Consider the following 23,613-nt stretch of genomic DNA (forward strand, 5'->3'; position numbering starts at 1 on the left):
TTTCTTCCCCCTAAGCATCTGAACCCTCAGGTTTAAAACAAACAACAACAAAAAACAAAACACAAATAAACCCCTCAGGTTTCTAGTTGTTCCCAATCCAACTACACCTCTTTGCACATCAGGTTAATCCTTCTTATTATCCGAATTCCAGATTCCTGATCTTCTTATACAGTAGTCCCCCCATATCCACGAGGTATACGTACCCACACCCCCAGTGGATGCCTGATACCATGGATAATACCAAACCCTATATATACTATGTTTTTCTCTACACATATTTATCTATACTAAAGTTTAATTTATAAATTAGGAGAAACCAAAATGGCAGCATAGGTAAACACCTGAACTTCCTGCCTCGCACAACCACTTCAAAACTACAACTAAAAGACAAAACGGACATCATCCAGAACCACAGAAAGGCTGGCTGAGTGGAAATTCTACAACTAGAAGGAAAGAGAAAAGCACAGACTCATAGAGTAGGTGCAGAAGTAAATTGCAGAGGTATGGAGGTGCGGGCGCGGAGAGGGCTGGCAACTGAGGACATGGTTGTCTTTTTCAGTCGGGAGAGACACACAAGCTCCCGACTGCTCTGAACTACAGTTCTGGGTGAGACTCTGGGGACTCAGACTCATATGGGGAGAAACTGGACTGTCTGGCATTGGGCAGAACTCGGCGGTTTTCTCTCAGCTGTGCTTGCAGCGATTACCGAGGGACACTGAGATCCAGGGGCCTCTTAAGGCAGGGCTGAGTATCAGCCATAGCTGTTTGCTCCACCCTGTTAATTCCCTGAGACCCTGCCCCACCCAAGCTGTGTGCAGAGGCTTTTGCATATGAATGGCCTGGCCCTTTGCAATCTAAAATTAACTAACAAACTGCAGCTGGGTCAGAGAGACCCAGAACATCCAAAAGAAGGGCCAAGGTCCCACAGCAGCTTGCAATGCTTCACAGCTGAGCCTCATCTGGGCACCTCCAAAACCCAGACAAAGAAGAGGAACCTGCAGATCTCTCTATCGCTCCTGCTGGTTGGCCTCAGGTAGAGGCTAAATTAGCACCTTTTTGGAGATTCAAGAGCCATTATACCCAGTGGTCAGAGTGGGACCATCCAGATTAAAACTCCTCAGATCCATAAGGGACACACTCAGGGGGCAGACTCAGTGAGCACCAAAGCCCCACTGAAGCCAGTCTTGCCTCATAAGGGTGTCTCCAGCACAGTAGTTCTCCTAGCGTAGACACAGCTGATCCTCACAGCCAATTGGCCTGGAGGTCAATTCCTCCCAGGGATACCAACAACAACCAAGGCTTAACTACAACAAGACTGTGCACACAGCCCACAAAGGTGTGCATAACAGTGTCCACCTCAGGTAACTGGTGAGGCTGAGCCACTGGGCCCTATAGGACACCTAGCACACAAAGCCACTATAATAACACAGGGAAGCGGCCAAAATGCGGAAGAAACAGGTCACAAATGACAGAAATGGAGGAAAGCAAACCACGGTTATAAGGTTTTTCAAGAATTTTCTAGAAACCGCTGATAAATTTAGTGAGATCCTCGAGGATATGAAAAAGGACCAACTAGAAATTAAGCATACACTGACTAAAATAAAGAATAATATACGGAGATCCAACAGCAGACTAGAGGATTGCAAGAATCAAGTCAAAGATTTGAAATACGAAGAAGCAAAAAACAACCAACCAGAAAAGCAAAAAGCAAAAAGAATCCAAAAATATGAAGATAGTGTAAGGAGCCTCTGGGACAACTTCAAGCGTACCAACATCAGAATTATGGGAGTGCCAGAAGAAGAGAGAGAGAAGATATTGAAAACCTATTTGAAAAAATAATGATAGAAAACTTCCCTGACCTGGTCAAAAAAATAGACTTACAAGTCCAGGAAGCGCACAGAACCCCAAACAAAAGGAATCCAAAGAGAACCACACCAAGACACATCATAATTAAAATGCCAAGAGCAAAAGACAAAGAGAGAATACTAAAAGTAGCAAGAGAAAAACAGTTAGCTACCAACAAGGGAGTACCGATACGATTGTCAGCTGATTTCTCAACAGAAACTATGCAGGCCAGAAGGGAGTGGCAAGAAATATTCAAAGTGATGAATAAGCAAGAACCCACAACCAAGATTACTCTACCCAGCAAAGCTATCATTCAGAATTGAAGGTCAGATAAAGAGCTTCAACAGATAAGAAAAAGCTAAAGGAGCTCATCACCGCCAAACCAGTATTATATGAAACTAGGGACCCGTTGCAGGAATATTTCCTGCAAGACTTCTGGCGGGCTTCCCTCCCGCCCCCCCACCTCTCCCGCTGCAGGCCCCGCCCGTCCCACCCCGCCCACCCAACCCAGCCCGCCTCCCGCCCGTCCCACCCCGCCCACCCAACCCAGCCCGCCTCGCCCCGAACTCCTGACCCTCTGCGCCCGCTGAGTCAGCTTCCTCTGATCACCCCGACCCGCCACGCACGCTGCCGCCGCCGCCTCCTTGGCCCCACGCGCTGCTGCTGCGCGCCCCACCACGCGCCACCCGCCTCGCCACACCCCGCCCACAGCCACCACTGCCTCCAAGGCCACGGCGGCCTCGCACACCGCCCGCCACGCCCCGCCTGCCGCCACCGATGTGGCCGCGTCGCCGCCGTTCACACTGCCCACCACCACCTCAGAGGCCACCATGGCCCCGTGCTCCACAGCTGCGCCGCCGCCCACCCACGCAGCCGCCATGCTTTCTGCTTTCTTCACTCCTCCCTCCCTCGGCATATGCAAATTAACCGCCATCTTGTTCGCTCTGATTGGCTGTGGGCATAGCGAAGGTACGGTCAATTTGCATATTACTGTTTTATTAGATAGGATGCTGAAAGGTACTCTTTAAGAAGAGGAAGAAGAAAAAGATAAAGATAAAAATTATGAACAACAAATAAATATGTATCAACAAATGAATCTAAAAATCAAGTGAACAAAAATCTGAACAGAATAAACTGGTGAATATAATAGAATCAGGGGCACAGAAAGGGATTGGACTGACAATTCTTAGGGGGGAAGCGGTGTGGGGGGGGCGGGAAGATACTGGACAAAAATTGTACACCTATGGATGAGGACAGTGGGGGGGGGGGTAAGGACAGAGGGTGGGGTGGGAACCAGGTAGAGGGGAGCTATGGGGGAGAAAAGAGGAACAATTGTAATAATCTGAGCAATAAAGATTTAAAAATTTATAAATTAGGCTCAGTAGGGGATTAGCAACAATAACTAATAAAAATGTACTATAATAAAAGTTATGTAAATGTGACATTGCTAAATAAACTAAGGGTTTCTTGAATATAAGCACTGTGATACCAGGATAGTCTATCACTGAGATGGCTACTCAGTGACTAACAGGTGGAGAGCATATACAACATGGACAGGTCCCAGGCAGGACAGTGCAAGATTTCATAATGCTACTCAGTGCAAAAGTGTAAGTTATGAACTAGTTCTAGAATTTTCCATTTAATATTTCAGACTGCAGTTGACTTTGGGGTAACTGAAACCAGGGAAACCAGTCCCACAGATAAGAGGACTACTGTATACACATATATAACGTGTAACGTGTATTATTTTAGTTATTTCATAATCCCTTAAATCACCTTCTTTGTCCTTCATAGCCTCCTTATTTATTATTATTTAATATATTTTTATTGATTTCAGAGAGGAAAAGGAGAGGGAGAGAGATAGAAACAGCAATGATGAGAAAATCATTGATTGGCTGCCTCCTGCATGCCCACCACTGGGGACTGAGCTCTCAACCCGGGTATGTGCGCTGGCCGGGAATTGAACTGTGACCTCTTAGTTGACACTCACTGAGCCATGGTGGCCAGGCTTCACAGGTTCTTTAAATTAATCATCCCGGGCTTATTCAAGGCTCTGCCCTCAGCTTGTTCCTATCTGTTCCCCAGGAATAATCTTATCTCCCCCACTGCTTCTATCATTTCTCTGTTGGCAAAACCTAAACCTGTCAGTCTCAAGTCAAATCTCTCTCCTTCCAAATCCATGTGCCTCTGCATCCAATTACTAGGCACTTCCACTTGGAAAATTTGAACATACCCAACACCAAATTCATGAACTGCCCATACCTGCATCTCAAACTGCTCCTAAACCAAGCTCCTCTCCTCCTCTTCCTCACTCTCCACATGCAGGTGGACCTACTTCCTAACTAGCTCTTGGGTTTTGTTTGACTTTTGCCTCCAGGTCATATGATTGCTCATCTGAATTATAGTAAAAGGCTCCTAACTTTTTCATCTCTAGGTTTGCCCCTGGTAAATTAATTCTCTTCACTGGGAAAATGATCTTTCTAAAAAGCTAATCCTTCATTGGCTTTATGGGGAGGCTGTATAATGGTAGAAAGACACAAATGTTGGGAGTACAACCAACCTGGGTTTGAACCCAGGCTCTAACCTTGTGAAAATTACTTCTTCCAACCCCTCAACTGAAAAATGGCTGATACAATTCTGAAAAGTCAAGAGTCAATAAATCAAGCCCTTGCATAGTAGAAACTATAAAACAACAGTCCCTTAATAACTGGTAGCCACCATCATTCCCTCAGGATAAAATTCAGATTTTTTAATGACAGACAAGGTCTTCATATTAAAGGCCTCTTTGTCAGTTTACCACCCACACTCTCCACTTCCGCTGCCTTGACCCTGCATGTTCTCTCAGGACTGGTCTGTTTACAAGTGGCTGCCTCTTCTGTCAGGGACCATGCCTTTAATCCTGTCCTTCACAGAGCTCCCTCCTCACCTTAAGTGTCAACTCCATGAATTCTTCCTCCAACCCCCCTCTCCCACCTCAGATTGGATGAGGCAGCTCTACTCTGTACTCCCACAGTAACTTGTGCTCACTTTCATTATGCCGGAAACCGATCATTGTCCCACTAATAGAGAGATGTGGACAGGGAATCCAGAAGGCTGGTCAACCTTAAATGCTCTGAAAGGTTGGAGCTAATCACTCATTGTTTAGTTGAGACATTGGTAGCTGAAGCAGCCTCCACCTGTTACTCTTATGTAAATTCTTTATGATTGGCTATTATTGGAATTTCCTGCCTAAAGGATATGGGTGTATCCCATAACCTTAATAAAAGGGATAGCAAAGCCAGAGTGGGGTGTAGTCCTCCCGCTAGAGGTGGGCTCCCGCCTGGCCCCAATATTCCCAAATTAATACTTTTCTAGTCTCTTTCATTTGTGTGTGGCCTTCTCCAGAACCCGAACCCTGAACCACGAGGGACGTGAAAAGGGGTTCCCACACCATTACATTTACTGAAATGGTCTCCTTATCTGCCTATCTCTTGTACTAGGCTGGGCTCTCTAGGGCAGGGCTCAATCCCATATATCTGTGTTAATTCCTGGCACACAGTAGGTACTCCAAAAATGTTAGTAACATAAAACATAACTTGAACGGCTACACAAAAAGAAAGACTGAAATAAAAATAAAACACCCACAGAATTCCTTTTAATTGGCTTTAGTGTTCGAAGATTTTTCCAATTTTTACAAATATGAATGCTGGAGTAACTGTTAAATTACTCTGCGTTAAGGACCCAGGTTCTGGCAATACCAGCAACAGATCCTTTCAATATGAATATAACTTATATTTACTTTAGCCACTTTTCCATGCTTTTTAAACAAATCAGTGTAATGTAACAGATTGATACTAAATCAGTATAACTAAAGCAACCACATTAACTATTAAATTTAGCCTCTAAGTTATGTAATTGAAGACAATTATGTCTAAATCTCCTATCAATAAGCAGATGATAAATTGGCATTGCAAGTTTTTAAAAGGTGTAGCAATATATAAGTATTATGTTTTTACTCACCAGCTTCACGTAATCTGTTCCCTTCTGCTTTTGTCCGGTTAGTTCTTTCACTTCCAGCAAGATCCACCAAGGACAACTGGCTTATAGTGATTTGTTCTTTTTCCTGAAGAGATCATCATAATGCCAATAACATAACATGAGCTATAAGTGGTTTACAATGTTTTTAAACATATTTAAACAAATTATTATGAATACTAGAGGCCTGGTGCACAACATTCGTGCACTGGAGGCGGGGTTGTCCCTCAGCCTGGCCTGTGCTTTCTGGTACCCCCGCAGGGGATGTCTGCGGGCCTAAATTGGTAGTTGGACATCCCCTGAGGGGTTCCTTAGCACTGCCAGAGAGGTGGGAGAGGCTCTGAGTCCGGCTTCTGGCTGAGTGGCACTCCCTATATGGGAGCACAATGACCACCAGGGGGCAGCTCCTGCGTTGAGTGTCTGCCTCCTGGTGGTCAGTGCACATCATAGCAACTGGTCGTTCTGCAGTTTGCATATTAGGGTCTGATTATATAGGATAATATTTGCACAATATAAAATGTACTGGTAGGGGCAAAGGACACAAGTTTTGGGGGAAAGGTTTTCTAAAAGCATATGATAAATATACTCATGACATTAATGATTACTTGCCCATTGTCTGGTCTTCTATATTATGCTGTAAGCTCCATGAATGCAGGGACTCTGCCTTGTAATGACTTTATCTCCAGAATCTTACAGTGCCTAGCTCTCAGCAGGAGCTCAATAAATATATACTAAATAGTGAGTCTAGAACAGAGCTAGCCTAAAATTTTTTTTATAATCATATATTTAATAACTTTGTGATCTAATAATTAAATAATATGCTAATAATTTTTATAAGAAATGAAAGTCTAGGCACATAACTGACATTGTAATGTTAGATGCGATTCAAAGAAAATCAAGTTTCTATGGGATCTTGATTTATAACCATTTTCTAGCTAACATTTATCTAGTGTTGACTACAAATCAAACACGGGGTTAAGAACTTTATATGTACTACCTCCTAATCCTCTCAACAATATGAGGAGTTTATTACTATAAGGTCAAATAGCCAGGACATTAAAAGGAAATAAAAATTCGAATCCTAGTGGTCTTCAATACCATGCTGTAACATTTCTTCCTGACATCTGGAAACTTTTGTGATACCACAATTTCATAATGCATTTTGAATAGAATTACACCCTAATAGCTTAAAGTTATTAAATATTTATATTTGGGCTTAAGTGTGGTTACTAATTGATGTAAGCCTTGTAGCTCGACAGTCCCTGCAATAAACAGTGACCAAACAGATCAGCCCAGAGAAGAACCTTTTAGAATTAGACATCTCCTGAACTAATCCTACGCTGGAAAGTTAACTGCTGACAGTTTAAAACCATTAACTGAATTTACACATACAAAATGAGTCTTCAAAGGTAAAACAATGGATCACAAATTCTTATTTATAAATATTTGTAAACCTTTTTCATAGCAAATATTCAGGTTTTGAGATTAGCCAGTTTCTACACATCTAACAGAATAATTAAAACCAACTAACTACACATCTAACAGAATAATTAAAACCAACACCTACATATATTAACCCTAGAGGAGCGATTTTCAACCTTTTTCATTTCATGGCACACATAAACTTACTAAAATTCTGTGGAAAACCACAAAATACATTTTTTGCCTACCTGCCAAAAAAAGTATAATTTTGATTCATTCACACTGGATGGCTATTATTGTGTTGGCTGTCATTTTTTATTTGACAATCTAATAAAATATTTTCTAAGGGAAAATAATAGGTCAGTTCACCTAACTAAACGGTCAGGTGTTGCTTGTTTTAAAAATCCTTGCGGGGAGAACCAACCAATGAAAAACAACTGAAAGCCATCTTGATGGTCTTGACACTAATTTTTATGACACAAATTTATAAACGGATTTTCTAATTTAAAAGTTAAAGACCTAGATATTTAATGTGTATTTAACTTGATGTTTTTATCAGCATAAAGGAGATCATTTAATAGTTATTAAAACAGTTGCCAGAGATAATCTGCATGGAGGAAAAAAACTTGCAAATGGCTAATAAGTTGGAAACACTATTTTTAATATGTAAAAAATATTCAGAATGCTCACAATGAAAAATACAACTTTTTAAAAACATTTTAATTTTTAGAGAGAGAAACAGAGGAAGGGGAGGGGAGGAAGGAAACGAGAGAGAGAAACATCATTTTGCTGTTCCATCCATTATGCATTCATTGTTTGATTCTTGCATGTGCCCTGACCGGGATCGAACCCACAGCCTTGGTGTACAGCAGGGGTGGGGAACAGCTGCCCCATGGGCCATGTAAGACCTGCTAAATCATTTGGTCTGGCCCTGCCAAGGCATTAGGGATGAGTTAATTATGTGTTTGATCAAATATAGCAGGCTAATTTTTAAGTTGATAATTTTGTGTGGCTGAGAATGTTATAAACAACCAAAAGGCCCTTGGCAAAAAAAAGGTTCCCCACCTCTGGTGTATACGGACGATGATCTAACCAACTGGGCTACCTGGCAAGGGCCCAACTTTTTTAAGTATAAGCAACCACTCTGAGAAGCATCTAGATTTGTAATGAAGAATGACAGTTTGGATTAAGTAGCTTGGGCTGGATTACACAGTGCTTTGTACTGGATCTGCCGAAGCATCTATCCAGCTTGGTATCCTGTGCAAGTTTGTTACTTTCTGGGCAGACATATATAAAATCGCAGATGGTCTCCTTAAAAATCAGATGATCTCTTCTGTACTGAAAGCATTTTTATGTTTTCTAGTTAAAAAATATTTTCTTACAGACATTGTGCAATAAAGCTGAATCAGGATGTGTGGTTTCTGCAAACAGCTGGTAAAATTAATATATGTACTGGTAAAAATAAGTTTTAAGTTATACTTTAATATGCTAAAAAAAGATTTCTGTGACAATCAGTGGAAAATCTTTGTTCTAGAGCAATAATCATTGCAACAAAACCTCCCTGATTTAATTCCAATTCCAAAAATTAAGGATTCAGTTAAAAAATCTTATACACTACAACTTACCTGTAAGACATTGTCTCCATCTGCATCCAGTGGGGCTTGAACTAATTTAATATTGAATACACTATGGGAACGGCTGGACTCACGATTCAAATGTGTGTTAGCAATACGTCTCTTTTTCTGGCCTATAATAACAGGGGGGGAAAATCATTGCTCAAATCTGAACTCAGCCATTTCATTATATACGGTTTCTTTCTTCTTTCTTTTTAAATTGATTTTCAGAGAGAGAGCAAAGGAGAGGGAGAAAAAACAGTGATCAGCTGCCTCCTGCATGTCCCTACTGGGGATAGAGCCCACAATCATGTGCCCTGACCAGGAACTGAACTGGCAACCTTTTGGTGCACAGGGAATGACGCTGAACCAACTGAGCCACACTGGCTAGGGCTATACACACTTTCTACTAAACCAAAAAGTACCGCTGGTCAAATATATTTATCATTTTATAGTTTTCTAATTTTAAGTCTAACCTTTCCAGAAAACTTCAAAAGCCTCTTCAGTAGATTTTACTTCTACTTCTGTACATCCTGCGACATACATATTATGATTCTTGTCTTCACGAAGCAATTTAGATTGTAGAGGCCTATGGGAAAGAAAAAATATAGAAGTTTGCTAAGTTATGAGTTATTAATAAATTGAGTTATCTAAAATGCCAGGCAACATGACATCAATTGTTATAATGGAAATAAGCCTCAGCAAGAACCCAGAAAAATATTAAACAGTTAACTTTAAGGATATATACAGTTAAGATTAGTTATAAAAACCTATTTTGTTTTAAAAGTTTTGCTCTAATTTGTTCTAACAAAGTACATGATATAACACTTACTAAACAATTAGAGATCATCGTAGTATTATAGCAACATTACATGCACAAGTTAAGCATCAAAATTTAGTATTTTCCTAAATTTAAAAGATCAATGGATAGAGCTGATTCTGACCTCAGGTCAGCAAAAAAACAAAAACAAAAGCAAAAAAAAAAAAAAATTCAGAGAGAGTTTGGTATATACCAGGAGTGGCAATCCAAAGTGGCTGGTCAAGTTTTAGTCTGTATGATAAGATAAAATGGGAAAGGGCACTGCTTGTTTGGTCTGTCTTGTGAGTGGTGGAGATAAAAACATTTATCAGCTACCATCACCCACTAAATGGCTGATTTTTTTCAGGAAGCAAGGAGGGGCTCATTGATAGCAAATACCACAGTGCCAATGAAAAACCACCTACATACAGATAGTCCACAGATGCCAAACACTAGTATATATCTGCACCCTTCTCCTTATTAAAAAATAAAAAAAGTCAACACAATCACATACAGAAAGTCTGTGTTCCTCATGGGGGTGTTGTAAACGTTCCACCTACCAAAGGAATAAGGTATAAGTTACTGTTTTTACAGCAGCCATCTCACAGTAACATGTTCAGCCCATAGTATGTGACAGTCACAATGAGTTGTATCTTAAAAATCCTCCAATGCAGTATTTCTTCATTGTATTTAAAAAACACATACTAAACATTAATCAGTTCAAAAAAGCAGGTAATATACCACCTTAACAAATTAAAACTGAACTCAGTGCCAAATAAGCACTTTGTGAATTTATTCAAAAAGTTATAAAAAAGATTACAAGGAAGGCACACAAGTCATATTTGTCAGTCCTTTTGTGTAACGAAATAAAATCAAGATAATAGGCGCCTATGAAAATAACCTCATTTAAGGACAAACAAAAACTTGGCACATGTGCAAACATGAAACTGACTGTTAGCAGTGAATAACATCACAAAAGTTTAGGAAAATGGGTATGCAGAACTGACACTTAGTTGTTGCTTTTTTAATTAACATATTTTTATTGATTTTAGAGAGGAAAGGAGAGAGATAGAAACATCAGTGATGAGAGAGAATCACTGACTGGCTGCCTCCTGCACACCCCCTACTGGGGATTGAGCCTACAACCTGGGCATGTGCCCTTGGCCGGAATCAAACCTAAGACCGTTCAGTCCACAGTCCGACACTCTATCTCCTGAGCCAAACTGGCTAGGGCCAGAACTGACACTTTGAAACAAATGGGAAAGTAATTAGTCTATACACTGTTTAATGTAAGTAAAAGTGGATATACTGACACGTGTTCTCAGTCTAATGTTTTTCTAAATCCAACTCCTTCTCCAATAATGTTGGATTAGACATACACACAAAAGTTAAATATATGACACAGGTCTTCATATTATTGTTCTGAAAGGCCCTAATGAAGAGGGCATCTATCTATATATATCTATAAAAGGTAATTATGTAAGCGTTAAACCGGGAGTTCGATTGCTTGCTATGATGTGTGCTGACCACCAGGGGGTGGCGCAGAATGAAGGAAGGAACCGGCCAACAACAAGGGAAGGGAGGCCCCAGCAGGCAGCCGGAAGACCCCAATTGGCCCTGATCGCAGGACAGGCCTAGGGACCGTACCCATGCATGAATTTCATGCATCAGGCCTCTAGTTGAAGTTAAGCATTTAGCTTAGGAATAAAACCATCAACTCAAAAACCAGGTATTAATATTAGACATGGGATTCCAGAGTTAGTTCTGGCATAAATGCAGATTCATTGTTTGTGATGTCAGGTTGTAACTGGTCTTCGTTCTCAGCAGGGCAAGACTTAAGGACAGCGAGTGGTCTTTTAACTCTGGCAGAATGACAATAGATATGTCATTTCACATTAATCAATGAGGGAAGGTCTGTGAATATTAGTTGTATAGACAACAGCTTTAGGCTCCATTTTGTAGAGATCACCAAAACAAATGGTTACAAACTCCCAACACTCAGTGTCAAGTTTTTGAAAGGTAGCCTCAGGGCACACTGACAGTGAAACTTCCTTATCCAATTAAGGTCCTTCTTCAAATATAGCTCAGGGACAAGAGTTTTCAAAAATAATGTCAGGACTCCTCCTTAGATGCTTTAATCCACTAGGTTTCCAGAACATCTATATACATACATAATAAAATGAATCATTCAAGCACCAGTTGCATGATACACAGTTATATTTCATTTTGAAGACAAAAATAAGCATTACCCCTATTTAAGAAGGCTCACTGAGGTGAGTGACTGCCCCAAGATTACGCAGCTAAGCAGGGACTATCTTCACTACTTACTTAGGTTTTATGGGATCAAACGGCACTTCTTCCAGTAGATCATATATGTAATTATTATATATTTCAATATAAGACACAAATACGCCATAGACACTATCCTCATCAACTTCTGCTTTGCAAAATTCTTGTACATTTATCATATCTGCGAACTCTGGATCTATTTGTCGTCTGAAAAAGGGAAAAAAGCCAGAAAGTCTGATTTTCTACATTGTGAATATCAAAAGTAAATGATCCCAGAGGAAGCTAAAAGATATAGCACAAATGTCCTGCCTTACAAGCAGAAATGCACAAAGAACTTTATTCACTCACAATCAGCCAACAATACTCCCATGTCTTCCCAGATAAATAGCACAGGCTTTTACACCCTCTTCCACCCACAGTGGCACCTTCTCTAAGCAGTGATTCAAAGGCAGTGTGTTCATAAAGAAAGAGAACATCTGAGCAAATAAAGCTACTTGAGAACATTCCTCATCTTTGATCTCACTAATGTCAACTTGTCAGGCCATCTCTATTTCATGTGCATCATTCCCTATGCCTGAGGAAACCATCAGACAGCGTTCCCTTCAGGCCAGCATTGTAGACAAATGCAATTACTTACTTGCTAGAAGGGGTCTTTGGGTTGGGTATGGCCTCTCTTTTCTGCCGTTCTAATAAGGCATCAACTTCACACTGTATATCCATGCTATTCCTATCATTAGATTTAAAAACCTAAAGTGGGGACAAAAGTCAAACCATGATTTTGAGAATTTGACTTAAATTGTAAGAAACATTTGTTTGAGAACTGAGAAGTTTATTTAAACACCAGAGGCCCAGTGCACCAATTTGGCCCTAATTGGTGGATCAAGGCTGGTCCTGTCCGGAGGAGGAGATGGCGGGAGGTTGGCTGGCTGGCCAGCCCTGATTGAGGCCTGATCAAGGCCGGGCCGGCTGGGAAGAGGGGCCGTGGGCAATTGGCTGGCGGGGCCCCATCGCCCAATTGGTGTACAGCAGGCCAATTGGGGTGGGGGCCAATTGGGGGTGGGGTCGACCATGGGGAGAGGCTGTGGGCGCCCCCAAACGTGGTGGAGGGGGCTGATGGGGGACCAGCAGCCTGGGGGAGGGGCCACTCCTGTCCCCTATTAGAGTGGGCGGGGGGCAGATCTAGGGCAGTGCCGGCCAGGGGGAGGGGGTGCGGGCCAATCAGGGTGATGGGGGCCCATCGGGTGGGGTCCGCCACGGGGGTGGGGGGGGGAAAGGGAGGGGCTGCAGGAGGTTGGCCGGCCAGCCCTACTCCCTGATCTGGCCAGTTCGCTGGCCAGAGTGAGCATCATAGTGACTGGTCATTACAGCGTTCTAGCCGCTTGCTTTTTATATATTATTAGAGGCCTGGTGCATGAAATTCGTGCATGGGGGTGTGTGTGTCCCTCAGCCCAGCCTGCACCCTCTCCAATATAGAATCCCTCTCACAATCCAGGACTGCTGGCTGCCAACTGCTCACCTGCCTGCCATACTGATTGCCCCTAACCACTTCTGCCTGCCAGCCTGATCACCGCCTAACCACTCACCTGCCAGCCTGATTGATGCCTAACTGCTCCCCTGCCAGCTTGATTGCCCCTAAGTGCCCTTCCCTGCAGGCCTGATTGCTCCTAACTGCCCTTCCCTACAGGCCTGGTCACCCCAAACTGCCCTTCCCTGTAGGCCCGGTCGCCCCCAACTTCCCTCCTCTGCTGGCCTGGTCACCCCTAACTGCCCTCCCTTGCAGGCTTGCTTGCCCCCAACTGCCCTCTCTTGCAGGCCTGGTCCCTCCCAACTGCCCTCCCCTGCTGGCCATCTTGTGTCCACATGGGGGCAGGATCTTTGACCACATAGGGGCAGCCATCTTGTGTGTTGGAGTGATGGTCAATTTGCATATTACTCTTTTATTGGATAGGATAGAGGCCTGGTGCACAGGTGGGGGCCGGCTTGTTTGCCCTGAAGGGTGTCCCAGATCAGGTTGGAGATTCCCTTGGGGTGTGGGGTGGCCTGGGCGAGGGGCCTGTGGTCGTTTGCAGGTCAGCCACGCCCCCCGGCGACCCACGCAGAGGCCCTGGTATCTGGGATTTATTTATCTTCTATAATTGAAACTTTGTAGCCTTGAGTGGAGCCAAGCCTTCTGCTTGCTCCGTGGCTGCAGCCATTTCTGTTGGGATTTATTTATCTTCTATAATTGAAACTTTGTAGCCTTGATTGGACGCCTGGGCCCGCCAGGGTGTGCAGAAAGCTTGGCTTCCTCAATTGCCAGAGAAATCCAAGCCTCCTGTTCGCTCCATGGCTGCAGCCATCTTGGTTAGGCTAATTTGCATACTCGCTCCTGATTGGCTGGTGGCCGTGGCTTGTGGGTGTAGGCGGAGTGATGGTTAATTTGCATATTACTCTTTTACTAGATAGGATAGATATTTAAGATTTCAAAATGTATCCAATAGTTCTCCCATAATGCTACTATATACACAGGTATCTTGGTCCCTGTGTCAAGTGAAACTGTTACAACATAAAAGAATTATACTTACATATCTTTTAGCCTGAAATGACCCTATACTGTTAAAGATCATGTCCAGACAACGAGGAAGCAGCCCTCCTTCCCCTGGGGAACCAGTCATGGTGTGAGTCTTCCCACTCCCAGTCACACCATATGTGAAAAGGAGACCTGCAACAGAGCAAGTCACACTGGGTTATATCTCAAAAGTCCCCCACTTGTAGTATTTACTCATTGTATTAAAAAACACTTAAAATTAACCAGCTCAGCACCTGACCAGTGTGGCTCAGTGCTTGAGTGTCAACCCATGAACCAAGAGGTCACTGGTTAGATTCCTGATCAGGGCACATGCCCGATCCTCAGTAGGGGATGTGCATGAGGCAGCCAATCAGTGATGTTTCTATCTTTCTATCCCTCCCCTTCCTCTCTCTCTAAAAAAATAAAAGTAACCAGCTCAAAAAAGCAGGCTTAACACCATCTACCAAATCTGAATTCAAGGCCAAACATAAATCAAATATACAAATATCAAAAACGTTTTATCAGAGGGGGAGAAAAAGCAAAATCCAACAAAACTCCAAGAATCATACCATTTTTGCCATGAATGAGGTCATCTACCAAGTGATTAGCCACAACATCAAAGAGCTCCTTCTGGGTGGTATGAGTGCCAAATACTTGTTTAAATGAATACTGAGTCTGTGGAGAAGGAAAAAAATAAAAATGCATAAATGAATTCCACTGTATCTAGGTTAGTTACACATGTTTAAACCTATTCAGATGTTTCTTTATGAACATTTAAGATCTAGATGCACAAAGAAATAGTATAGATGGTTTTTAAACCTGGAACCCTGAAAAAAGTCCTGCCTTCGCTGGTGAGGCCCTGTTGACTGGGCATCATCCCATGCATTGAAAGGTTACCAGTTCAATTCCCAGTAAGGGCACATGCTCGTGGTTTTGGTCTCAATCCCTGGTAGGAGGCAGCCAATCAATGTTTCTCTCCCTTCTCTTTCTCTAAAAATCAACAACAAAAACTTTTTAAAAAGTCATGAGCTACCTAATTATACCAATTATAAATGTTAAATCTTTACATTTGTAACTACTGAAGAGAATGTAGAAAAATTTAAACCCACTAATGCTTTACAGACTAAGGCTGACTTTGTTTTACTTAAATGACCAATAAGATCAAAAGGTATTATAATGACTCAGTCAGCATATGAAAATCCTCACATATTACCTCATTTTACCACTTTCTATTTTTTCTCATAAAGATGTTATTTTAAATGGCATAGCAGCATAAAGCTAAGTATTTCAAGGTACTTTTTTTTTAAAATATATTTTTTATTGATTTTAGAAAGGAAGGAAGAGGGAGAGAGAAACATCAATGATGAGAGAGAATCATTGATTGGCTGCCTCCTGCAAGCCCCCACTGGGGATTGAGCCCACAACCCCTGCATGTGCCCTTGACTGGAATCGAACCTGGGACCCTTCAGTCCACAGGCTGATGCTCTATCCACTGAGCCAAACCAGTTAGGGATATACTGTTGTTTTTTTAAAAACCAGCAGTGAAATGTAAATATAAACTCACTTGAGTTTTTATATAAAATTAGAGGCCCGGTGCACGAAATTTGTGCACAAGGGGGGTGGGGGGGGGGGGGGGGGAGAAGAGGTGTCCCTCAGCCCGGCCTGCACCCTCTTCAATCTGGGACCCCTTGAATGATGTCCTACTGCTGGTTTGCAGGGATTGGGCCTAAGCTGGCAGTCGGACATCCCTCTCGCAATCTGGGACTGCTGGCTCCTAACCGCTCACCTGCCTGCCTGATTGCCCCTAACCACTCTGCCTGCCAGCCTGCTCGCCCCCAACTGCCCCCCCCCCCGCCAGCCTGATCACCCCCAACTCCCCTCATGCCAGTGTGCTTGCCCCCAACTGCCTCCTCTGCCAGCCTGCTCACCCTCAACTGCACCCCCTGCTGGCCTGTTCGCCCCCATCTTCCCTCCCCACTGGCCTGCTTGCCCCCAACTGCCCCCCTGCTGGCCTGCTCACTCCAAACTGCCCCCCCCCCCACTGTCCTGATCACCTCCAACTGATCCCCACTGACGGGGTGAGGGACTGAAGGCTGTTTTCAGGCCGGCCACACCCCATTCAGGGTGGGATCCCCATTGGTGTGCCTGGCCAGCCTGGGTGAGGGGCTGATGGCTGTTTGCAGGCTAGCAAAGCCCCCCAGCGGGGACCCTCACCCCATGGGAGTGTGGCCAGCCTGGGTGAGGAGCTAAGGGCTATTTTCTGGCTGGCCATGCTCCCCGGTGATCCAGGCTCCCAGCCCCTCCTTTTTCTCTTTTCTTTTATTTCAGCGCCTCCTTGAGCGGAGGCCAATGCTGGCTGGAAGCAGGTATCTGGGATTTATTTATCTTCTACAATTGAAACTTTGTAGCCTTGAGCGGAGGCTAGGGCGGTTGAAAAGCTTGGCTTTCTCCATTGCTGGGGGCAACCCAAACCTCTTGCTTGCTCCAGCTCTGTGGCCGCCGCCATCTTGGTTGGGCTAATTTGCATACTCACTCCTGATGACTGTGGGTGTAGCAGAGTGATGGTTAATTTGCATGTTTCTCTTTTATTAGTGTAGATAAATTTTAAATTAATTGTGATCTTTGATTCAATGATCAAATCTCTTTCAAAATTGATTATTATAAAGTCTAATTATATTGCCAAAAATATTACCAAACTTATACTTGGAAAATTAGATTTGATTCCCCAAGTGGCCTGAGGTGACCTCTGAAAATAGTTTGCTTTTCACTCAACCCAGAAAACCCCACAAAATCATGTAAATCAAGAGACTCAAATCTTCATGTCCACTTTAAGAACACCTGTGAAACTGCCCAGGCTACTAGGGTATCCATATTCAAAAAGCCACCAAGTATCTGAAAGATGTCACTTCACAATAGTGTGCCATTCTGTCGTTACAATGGTGGTGTTGGTAGGTGTGCCCAGGAGAACAGTGGGGCTGGATACAGGGTTGGTGGCCCAAAGAGTGCTGAGTTTTTTGCTGCACATCTTAAAAATGCAGAGAGCAATGCTGAACTTAAGGGTTTAGATTTAGATTCTGGTCATTGAGCACATCTAGGTGAACAAAGCTCCCAAGATGCCGCAGAACCTACAGAGCTCATGGGCGGATTAACCCACATGAGCTCTCCCTGCCACATTAAGATGATCCTTAATGAAAAAGAGCAGATTGTTCCCAAACCAGAAGGGAAGGTTGCACAGAAGAAAAAGATATCCCAGAAGAAACTGAAGAAACAAAAACTTATGTCTGGTAGTAAATTCAGCATAAAATAAAATAAAAAAAATAAGATTGGAGACTGGGGTATTAATTATGTAAATTAAAATGTTCCAATTGTTCATGGGCTAGAGTTCTATTATTTCTATTTTTATTACTTTTAGTTTTATTGGATTGTAGACATTGCAATTATTTCTGCAAGTTTCCTGAATTTCTTGAAGTTTTTGCTTCATGAAATGTTAGTGCTGAGTTATTTGGTGCATGAGTTTTTATTACAATTTATTATGGATTACAGCCTTTGGCAAATGGCTCCCCTTTTTTTCTGTTTTACAACCTTTACTTTAAACTAAACCTGCTGAGATATCAATCTCATGACCTTTGCGTTTTTTAAGAAATGTTTTTATTGATTTTAGAGAGAGGAGAACAGAGAGGGATAGAGAGATAGAAGCATCAATGAGAAACATCACTAATTGGCTGCCTCCTGCATGCCTCCTACTGGGAATCACGTCTGCAACCTGGCATGTGCCCTGACCAGGAATCGAAGAAGTGTCCTCCTGGTTCATGCACTGACACTCAACCACTGAGCCACATCAGCAGGGCATGATCCTTGTTTTTAAAATTAGCAATTTTGTCCTCCAAAAGGAGACATATAGATTAGTACTCAAATATAACAACTGTAGCAGCTGACACTTAGCGCTGACCATGTCCTAAGCACTACCTTAGCATGGTAATGAATCACTTCATTCTTACAACCTCTGATGTAAGTACTATTCATTATTATGCTCATTTTATAACTTGTTAAAGATCACACACCTACTTTAGCCAGGGCAACTCTCACCTCTGTGGAAGTTTTTCTTCCACTCCTGTAAAACAGTTCTAGAATTCATAAAAGAACAAACAATCTTAGAATGCAAAGGATACATACAGGACAGTACTGGCAGGATAGTCAGATGACCTCCAAGTCCTCATGAACAAATCCCTCCTTTCCCAGTGAAGAAAAATGTTACCCAAAGGAGGAACTTGCCCTAAATGCACAGAGCTAATTAGCATCAAAGCAGTTTCCAGCCCAACACTCTTTCCATTATTCAATGTTGCCTTCTGTGTCACAAGGCAGAACCTTTAATCTCCACCAAACCTTCTGTACTAATTACACATACTTGAAATTAACTCTAATAAGTAAAATCAGTATCCTCAAAGACCTACTCCTCCATGAAGCCTCCCTGGAACATTCACTCATGCTTAATCCATATTTATTGTTTGGCAAACAAGACAGAGAAGGTGCAACATCCCTTGATGCTTACATTATACCAGGGGAAAGAGACAATGAACAAGTAGATAAACCTACAGATTGTGGTAAGCACTATCAAAGTGACTGCAGATCAGGTGACAAGGGGGAACAGTGCTACTTCTGATGTAGACTGGATATACTCTCTGAGGAGGTGATATTTAAGTTGAAACAGGATGAGGAGCCATCCACAATAAGAGCAAAGAAAAAAGTCCAGGCAGAATTCTGGTTTACGTAAGGAATCCAGTATTGGAGGTAGTACTAAGAGATGAAGTGGCCAGAAAGACAGGAGCAGATTAAGTAGGATTTTGCCTATTTAAAAGCTTTCTTAGAAGGTTTTAAATATAAAAATGGTGAGGTCTGACATGCTTTAAAAGATAATCTGGCTGCTCCGTGGAAAATGGATTAGAGAAAATTTGGAGTAGAAGCAGGCAGTCCAGTTGGGCTTCAGCATAGCCTTGTCAATGCTACTCAGAATAAGGTCAGCAAACCAGTGCCTCTCTGAGAAATGTTTGTTTCTAATCTAGGAGATAACTGCAGAAATTGAGAGGAAATGTTTAGAAACTTTTGTAGCCATTTGGTATGGCTGCAACAGGATGTGATTAATGGGTTTATCTCACTAAACAGCTAAACAGGTTCTCTACTGTCTGACATGGTTAGTTTCAAGTGGCAAAACTACTTAAATGTATCAGTCACAATTCATTTCAAAAAGCTGTTCCTTCACCAGAGTTTGAGAAGCACTGATCTCCATGATTAATAACAGGGCTCATAGGAGGGCAGTGGCAGTGGAAATAGAAAAGACAAGTTCAAGATAAACATTGGAGAAGAAGTGGTAGGACTTACTGATGAATAGGATATGAGGGGGAATCAGAGAAAGTAGGGACAAGGTTTCTGGCTTGAGCTAATAGACAGATGGTGGCACCATTTATTGAGAAGATAAGGGAGAAAGTGATTTAGAGGGGGATAAATATCAAGAGTTGGACATCTTAAATTTGAGATGCCTGTGTGACATCCAAGCAGTGGATGTTCAAGTTTAGAGCTAGAGAAAAGATTTAGGTTGGAGATAAAAATTTCAGAATTATTACTATATAATCAACATTTACAGTCATGGGAAAGTACACATAGAGAAGAGAGCCCTGAGTGTAGTCCAACCTGGTATTCAGAGGTTTGAAAAGGAGGAGCCCGCAAACAGTGGCCAAGAGACACAGAACATGGAAAGTTGCAGGGGGAACAGGAGAGTGACTCAGGAAGGAGGGCACTCCTGAGAAATCATATCTAATAATAGCGTAATATGCAAATAACCATCACTCCGCTACGCCCACGATTGGGCAGCGGGAGACTGGGGGGCGGGACTCAGGGTGGCCTCTCAACGGCCGGATCCCCTCAGCGTTCACGGGTTGGAGCAGTGGTGGCGCCCCTGGACCCGCAAACGCTGAGGGGTCTCTCCAGGGGCGGCGGCGGCGCCCAGACCGGCCCCCATCAGCGTTTGCGGGTCCAGGGGACGCCACCACCGCTCCAACCCACGAACGCTGAGGGGTCTCTCCGGGGATGGGGGCAGCAGCGGCGGCAATAGCCGCCGCCTGGATCCGCCTCCATGCACCTGCACTGGGGCAGGGCCTGGTCAGCAGCCGCAGAGGCTGCTTCAAGGGCCAAAGAGGGAGGCAGGGCCAGACCTCAGCGGCCGCAGCTGCTGTGGGGCCTGGGGAGCCAGGCAGGGCTGGACAGGCAACCTCAGGGTGGGCCTGGGGGTGGGTCCACTGGTGCAGCTTGACAGCAGACAGCAGGGCCTGCTTGGCTGTAGCTGCTGCTGACCCACAACAGGCAAGTGGGCCTGCAGGCAGCACCCAGCAGGGCCTGCTTAGCTGTTGCCGTGACGACCCAGGAGCAGACAAGCGCAGCTGCAGGCAGCACCCAGCAGGGCTTGCTTGCCCATCGCAAGCAAGCCCCGCAGAGAGCAGAGAACCACAGGGAGCGGGCCTAAGGCGTCAGCAGGACATACCCTGAGGGCTCTCGGATTGGAGAGGGTATAGGTCGGGCTGAGGGACCCCCCGTGCATGAATTTCATGCACCGGGCCTCTAGTCTATAATAAAAGCGTAATATGCTAATTACACCAGATGTCCTTCTGGACAAAGCCAGGGCTGCAAGGGAAGCCCGGGTCCTGGGTGCCAGAGGGAAGCTGGTACAGGCAGCTGGGGGAAGGAAGGCCTACTCTTGCACAAATTTTGTGCATCAAGCCTCTAGATTATAATGAGGACAAAGAGGTGTCCATTAAATTTAGCAGCAAAGAGGTCACTGATGGGCTTTTGATGAACAATTTCACTGGAGTAATGTGCACAAAAGAGTGAATGGCAAAAAAAAAAAAAAAAAGAGTGAATGGCAACTTGAAAGTAGAAACCACAGCCTGAATTGATCCGTTCTTGTGCATTCTCACAGTCATCTCTTTTAGCACACCTATCTTTTTTAAAAAAAATATTTTTAAAAAAATATATATATTTTATTGATTTTTTACAGAGAGGAATAGAGTCAGAAACATGAATGAGAGAGAAACATCCACCAGCTGCCTCCTGCACACTCCCCACTGGGTATGCGCCTTCAACCAAAAAGTACACGCCCTTCACAGGAATTGAACCCAGAACCCCTGAGTCCGAAGGCCAATGCTCTGTCCATTGAGCTGTAGAGGGCCGCCTGGGGGGCACCTGGGCATTTCTTTTAATTATCGTCAGCTGAACTCAGGGTGTAGGCAGAGCCACGCCCTGGGAACATGCTTCCCCAATGAGGCTGGACATGTTAATCAGTTCTGACTTCATAGCAGCCCAGGTGTCAGCAGGGGCGGGTCTAGATATGTAAATCCAGTAATGCTAGGGCCTAGTAAGAATGCAAATAAGCTCCTTTGATCCTAAGTTTTGGTGCTACTTCCAGGATTTTGGGGATATAAAATAAACCTGCTGTGTGGCTCAGGGTCGTCGTCATGCTGCCTCTCCAGCAGACAATATGGTGTCCCACCCAGCCCCCAGCTCTGTGAATCTATTTCTGTGTCTTGCTCTCTTTATTTCTATTATTTCCCAATCCCTGGCCGCCTCCATTTAGAACCGGTTCGTTCATCTCTCTTTCCGCGTGGGACGCGGAAAAGGGAGATCCCCGCCATGTTTGGCCCCCGCTGCATCAGGCCCCTGCATTGAGCCAAACCGGTCAGGGCTAAAATATATTTCTTTATTGATTTCAGAGAGATAGAAACATCAATGATGAGAGAGAATTATTGATCAAGCCCGCAATCCAGGCATGTGCCCTTGGCTGGAATCGAACCTGGGACCTTTCAGTCCACAGGTTGACGCTCTATCCACTGAGCCAAGCCGTGGCACACCTATCTTTTTTACTTATCTGTTTGAGTGTTACTTTTTTACCATCTGTGTCCTCAACCAAGCTATAAACTCCATAAAGGCAAGGACTGTGTCTCACTTATTTTTAAAAACTCCTTCCACCCTCCAAGCTTAACACAATGTGTTTGTTAAACTGAATGAACTAATTTTGCACAACATTTTACTAAAAATAAAAACACTTCATAAGAGGTAGGTACAAGTGTACAATGCCTATTAAATGTTATTTCAATCTCCACATATGAAATTTTGTGTCTGTTCCTAGCATGATCATATATCATTTCATATTAAACAATGCCTAACATATCCTCTAAGAAGCAATAAATATCCCATACAATAAATTATCTTCTAGAAAGCAATCCTCTAACTCCAGTATGCCAAAGGTGTGCCTGAATATCCCAGGAATTAAAAACTTTAGGTATGGTGGTTAAAGTGAAGTAGATAAGTCATTCAAAAAATCCCCCAAAACACATGAATTTTGTCAAATTAAAAAAAAAAAAAAAAAAAGCCACCTCCATTTAGAACCGGTTCGTTCATCTCTCTTTCCGCGTGGGACGCGGAAAAGGGAGATCCCCGCCATGTTTGGCCCCCGCCGCATCAGGCCCCTGCATTGAGCCAAACCGGTCAGGGCTAAAATATATTTCTTTATTGATTTCAGAGAGATAGAAACATCAATGATGAGAGAGAATTATTGATCAAGCCCGCAATCCAGGCATGTGCCCTTGGCTGGAATCGAACCAGTATGCCAAAGGTGTGCCTGAATATTTACTTGAAAGAACACATCAAGTAAAAACAGCTTGGTTTCAATAGTAAGTACCTCCTTATAGTCTCCATTTCGGTTGAGTCTGTACCCCTCAGGAGTATGAAGCTGAACGGTTGTATTATTGATCACTTCTATGCAACACTCTTGATCAGGAGAGCTCAGTGGGCGCACCCTACAGTATACCTGAAAATACAAGGAAGTGATTAAAGAACAAAAGTTGACTTTTACCTGACTTTTCATTTAAGCTTCCTATTCATCCATTCAACAAATATTTGGTGTCTTAAATTAAGAGATCAATATAATAAACTTAGAGCTATGAAAATGAAAACTTGCTACCCAAGACTGCAAACAGATATTAGATATGATAGGACAGAAGATTTTATTTTATTTATTTTTAAAGTATATTTTTTAC

The 23,613-nt window shown here is 43.3% G+C and overlaps 1 protein-coding gene across 1 annotated transcript in view; it reads right to left on the reverse strand.

Annotated features, from left to right (window-relative positions):
- Positions 1-15,162, reverse strand: part of KIF23 (kinesin family member 23) — a 29,126-nt gene extending 13,964 nt beyond the window's left edge. The window contains exons 1-7 of the mRNA XM_054716095.1: positions 15,100-15,162; positions 14,547-14,683; positions 12,620-12,729; positions 12,022-12,189; positions 9,371-9,483; positions 8,907-9,028; positions 5,845-5,947 (exon numbers count right to left, since the gene is read on the reverse strand). Of these exons, the coding sequence (XP_054572070.1) occupies positions 5,845-5,947; positions 8,907-9,028; positions 9,371-9,483; positions 12,022-12,189; positions 12,620-12,729; positions 14,547-14,636 (706 nt within the window). The 5' untranslated portion in view covers positions 14,637-14,683; positions 15,100-15,162. The remainder of the gene's footprint in view (positions 1-5,844; positions 5,948-8,906; positions 9,029-9,370; positions 9,484-12,021; positions 12,190-12,619; positions 12,730-14,546; positions 14,684-15,099) is intronic.
- Between the last annotated feature and the right edge of the window lie 8,451 nt (positions 15,163-23,613).

The sequence above is a fragment of the Eptesicus fuscus genome, chromosome 5 (genome assembly GCF_027574615.1).
Source record: "Eptesicus fuscus isolate TK198812 chromosome 5, DD_ASM_mEF_20220401, whole genome shotgun sequence".
NCBI lineage: Eukaryota > Metazoa > Chordata > Mammalia > Chiroptera > Vespertilionidae > Eptesicus > Eptesicus fuscus.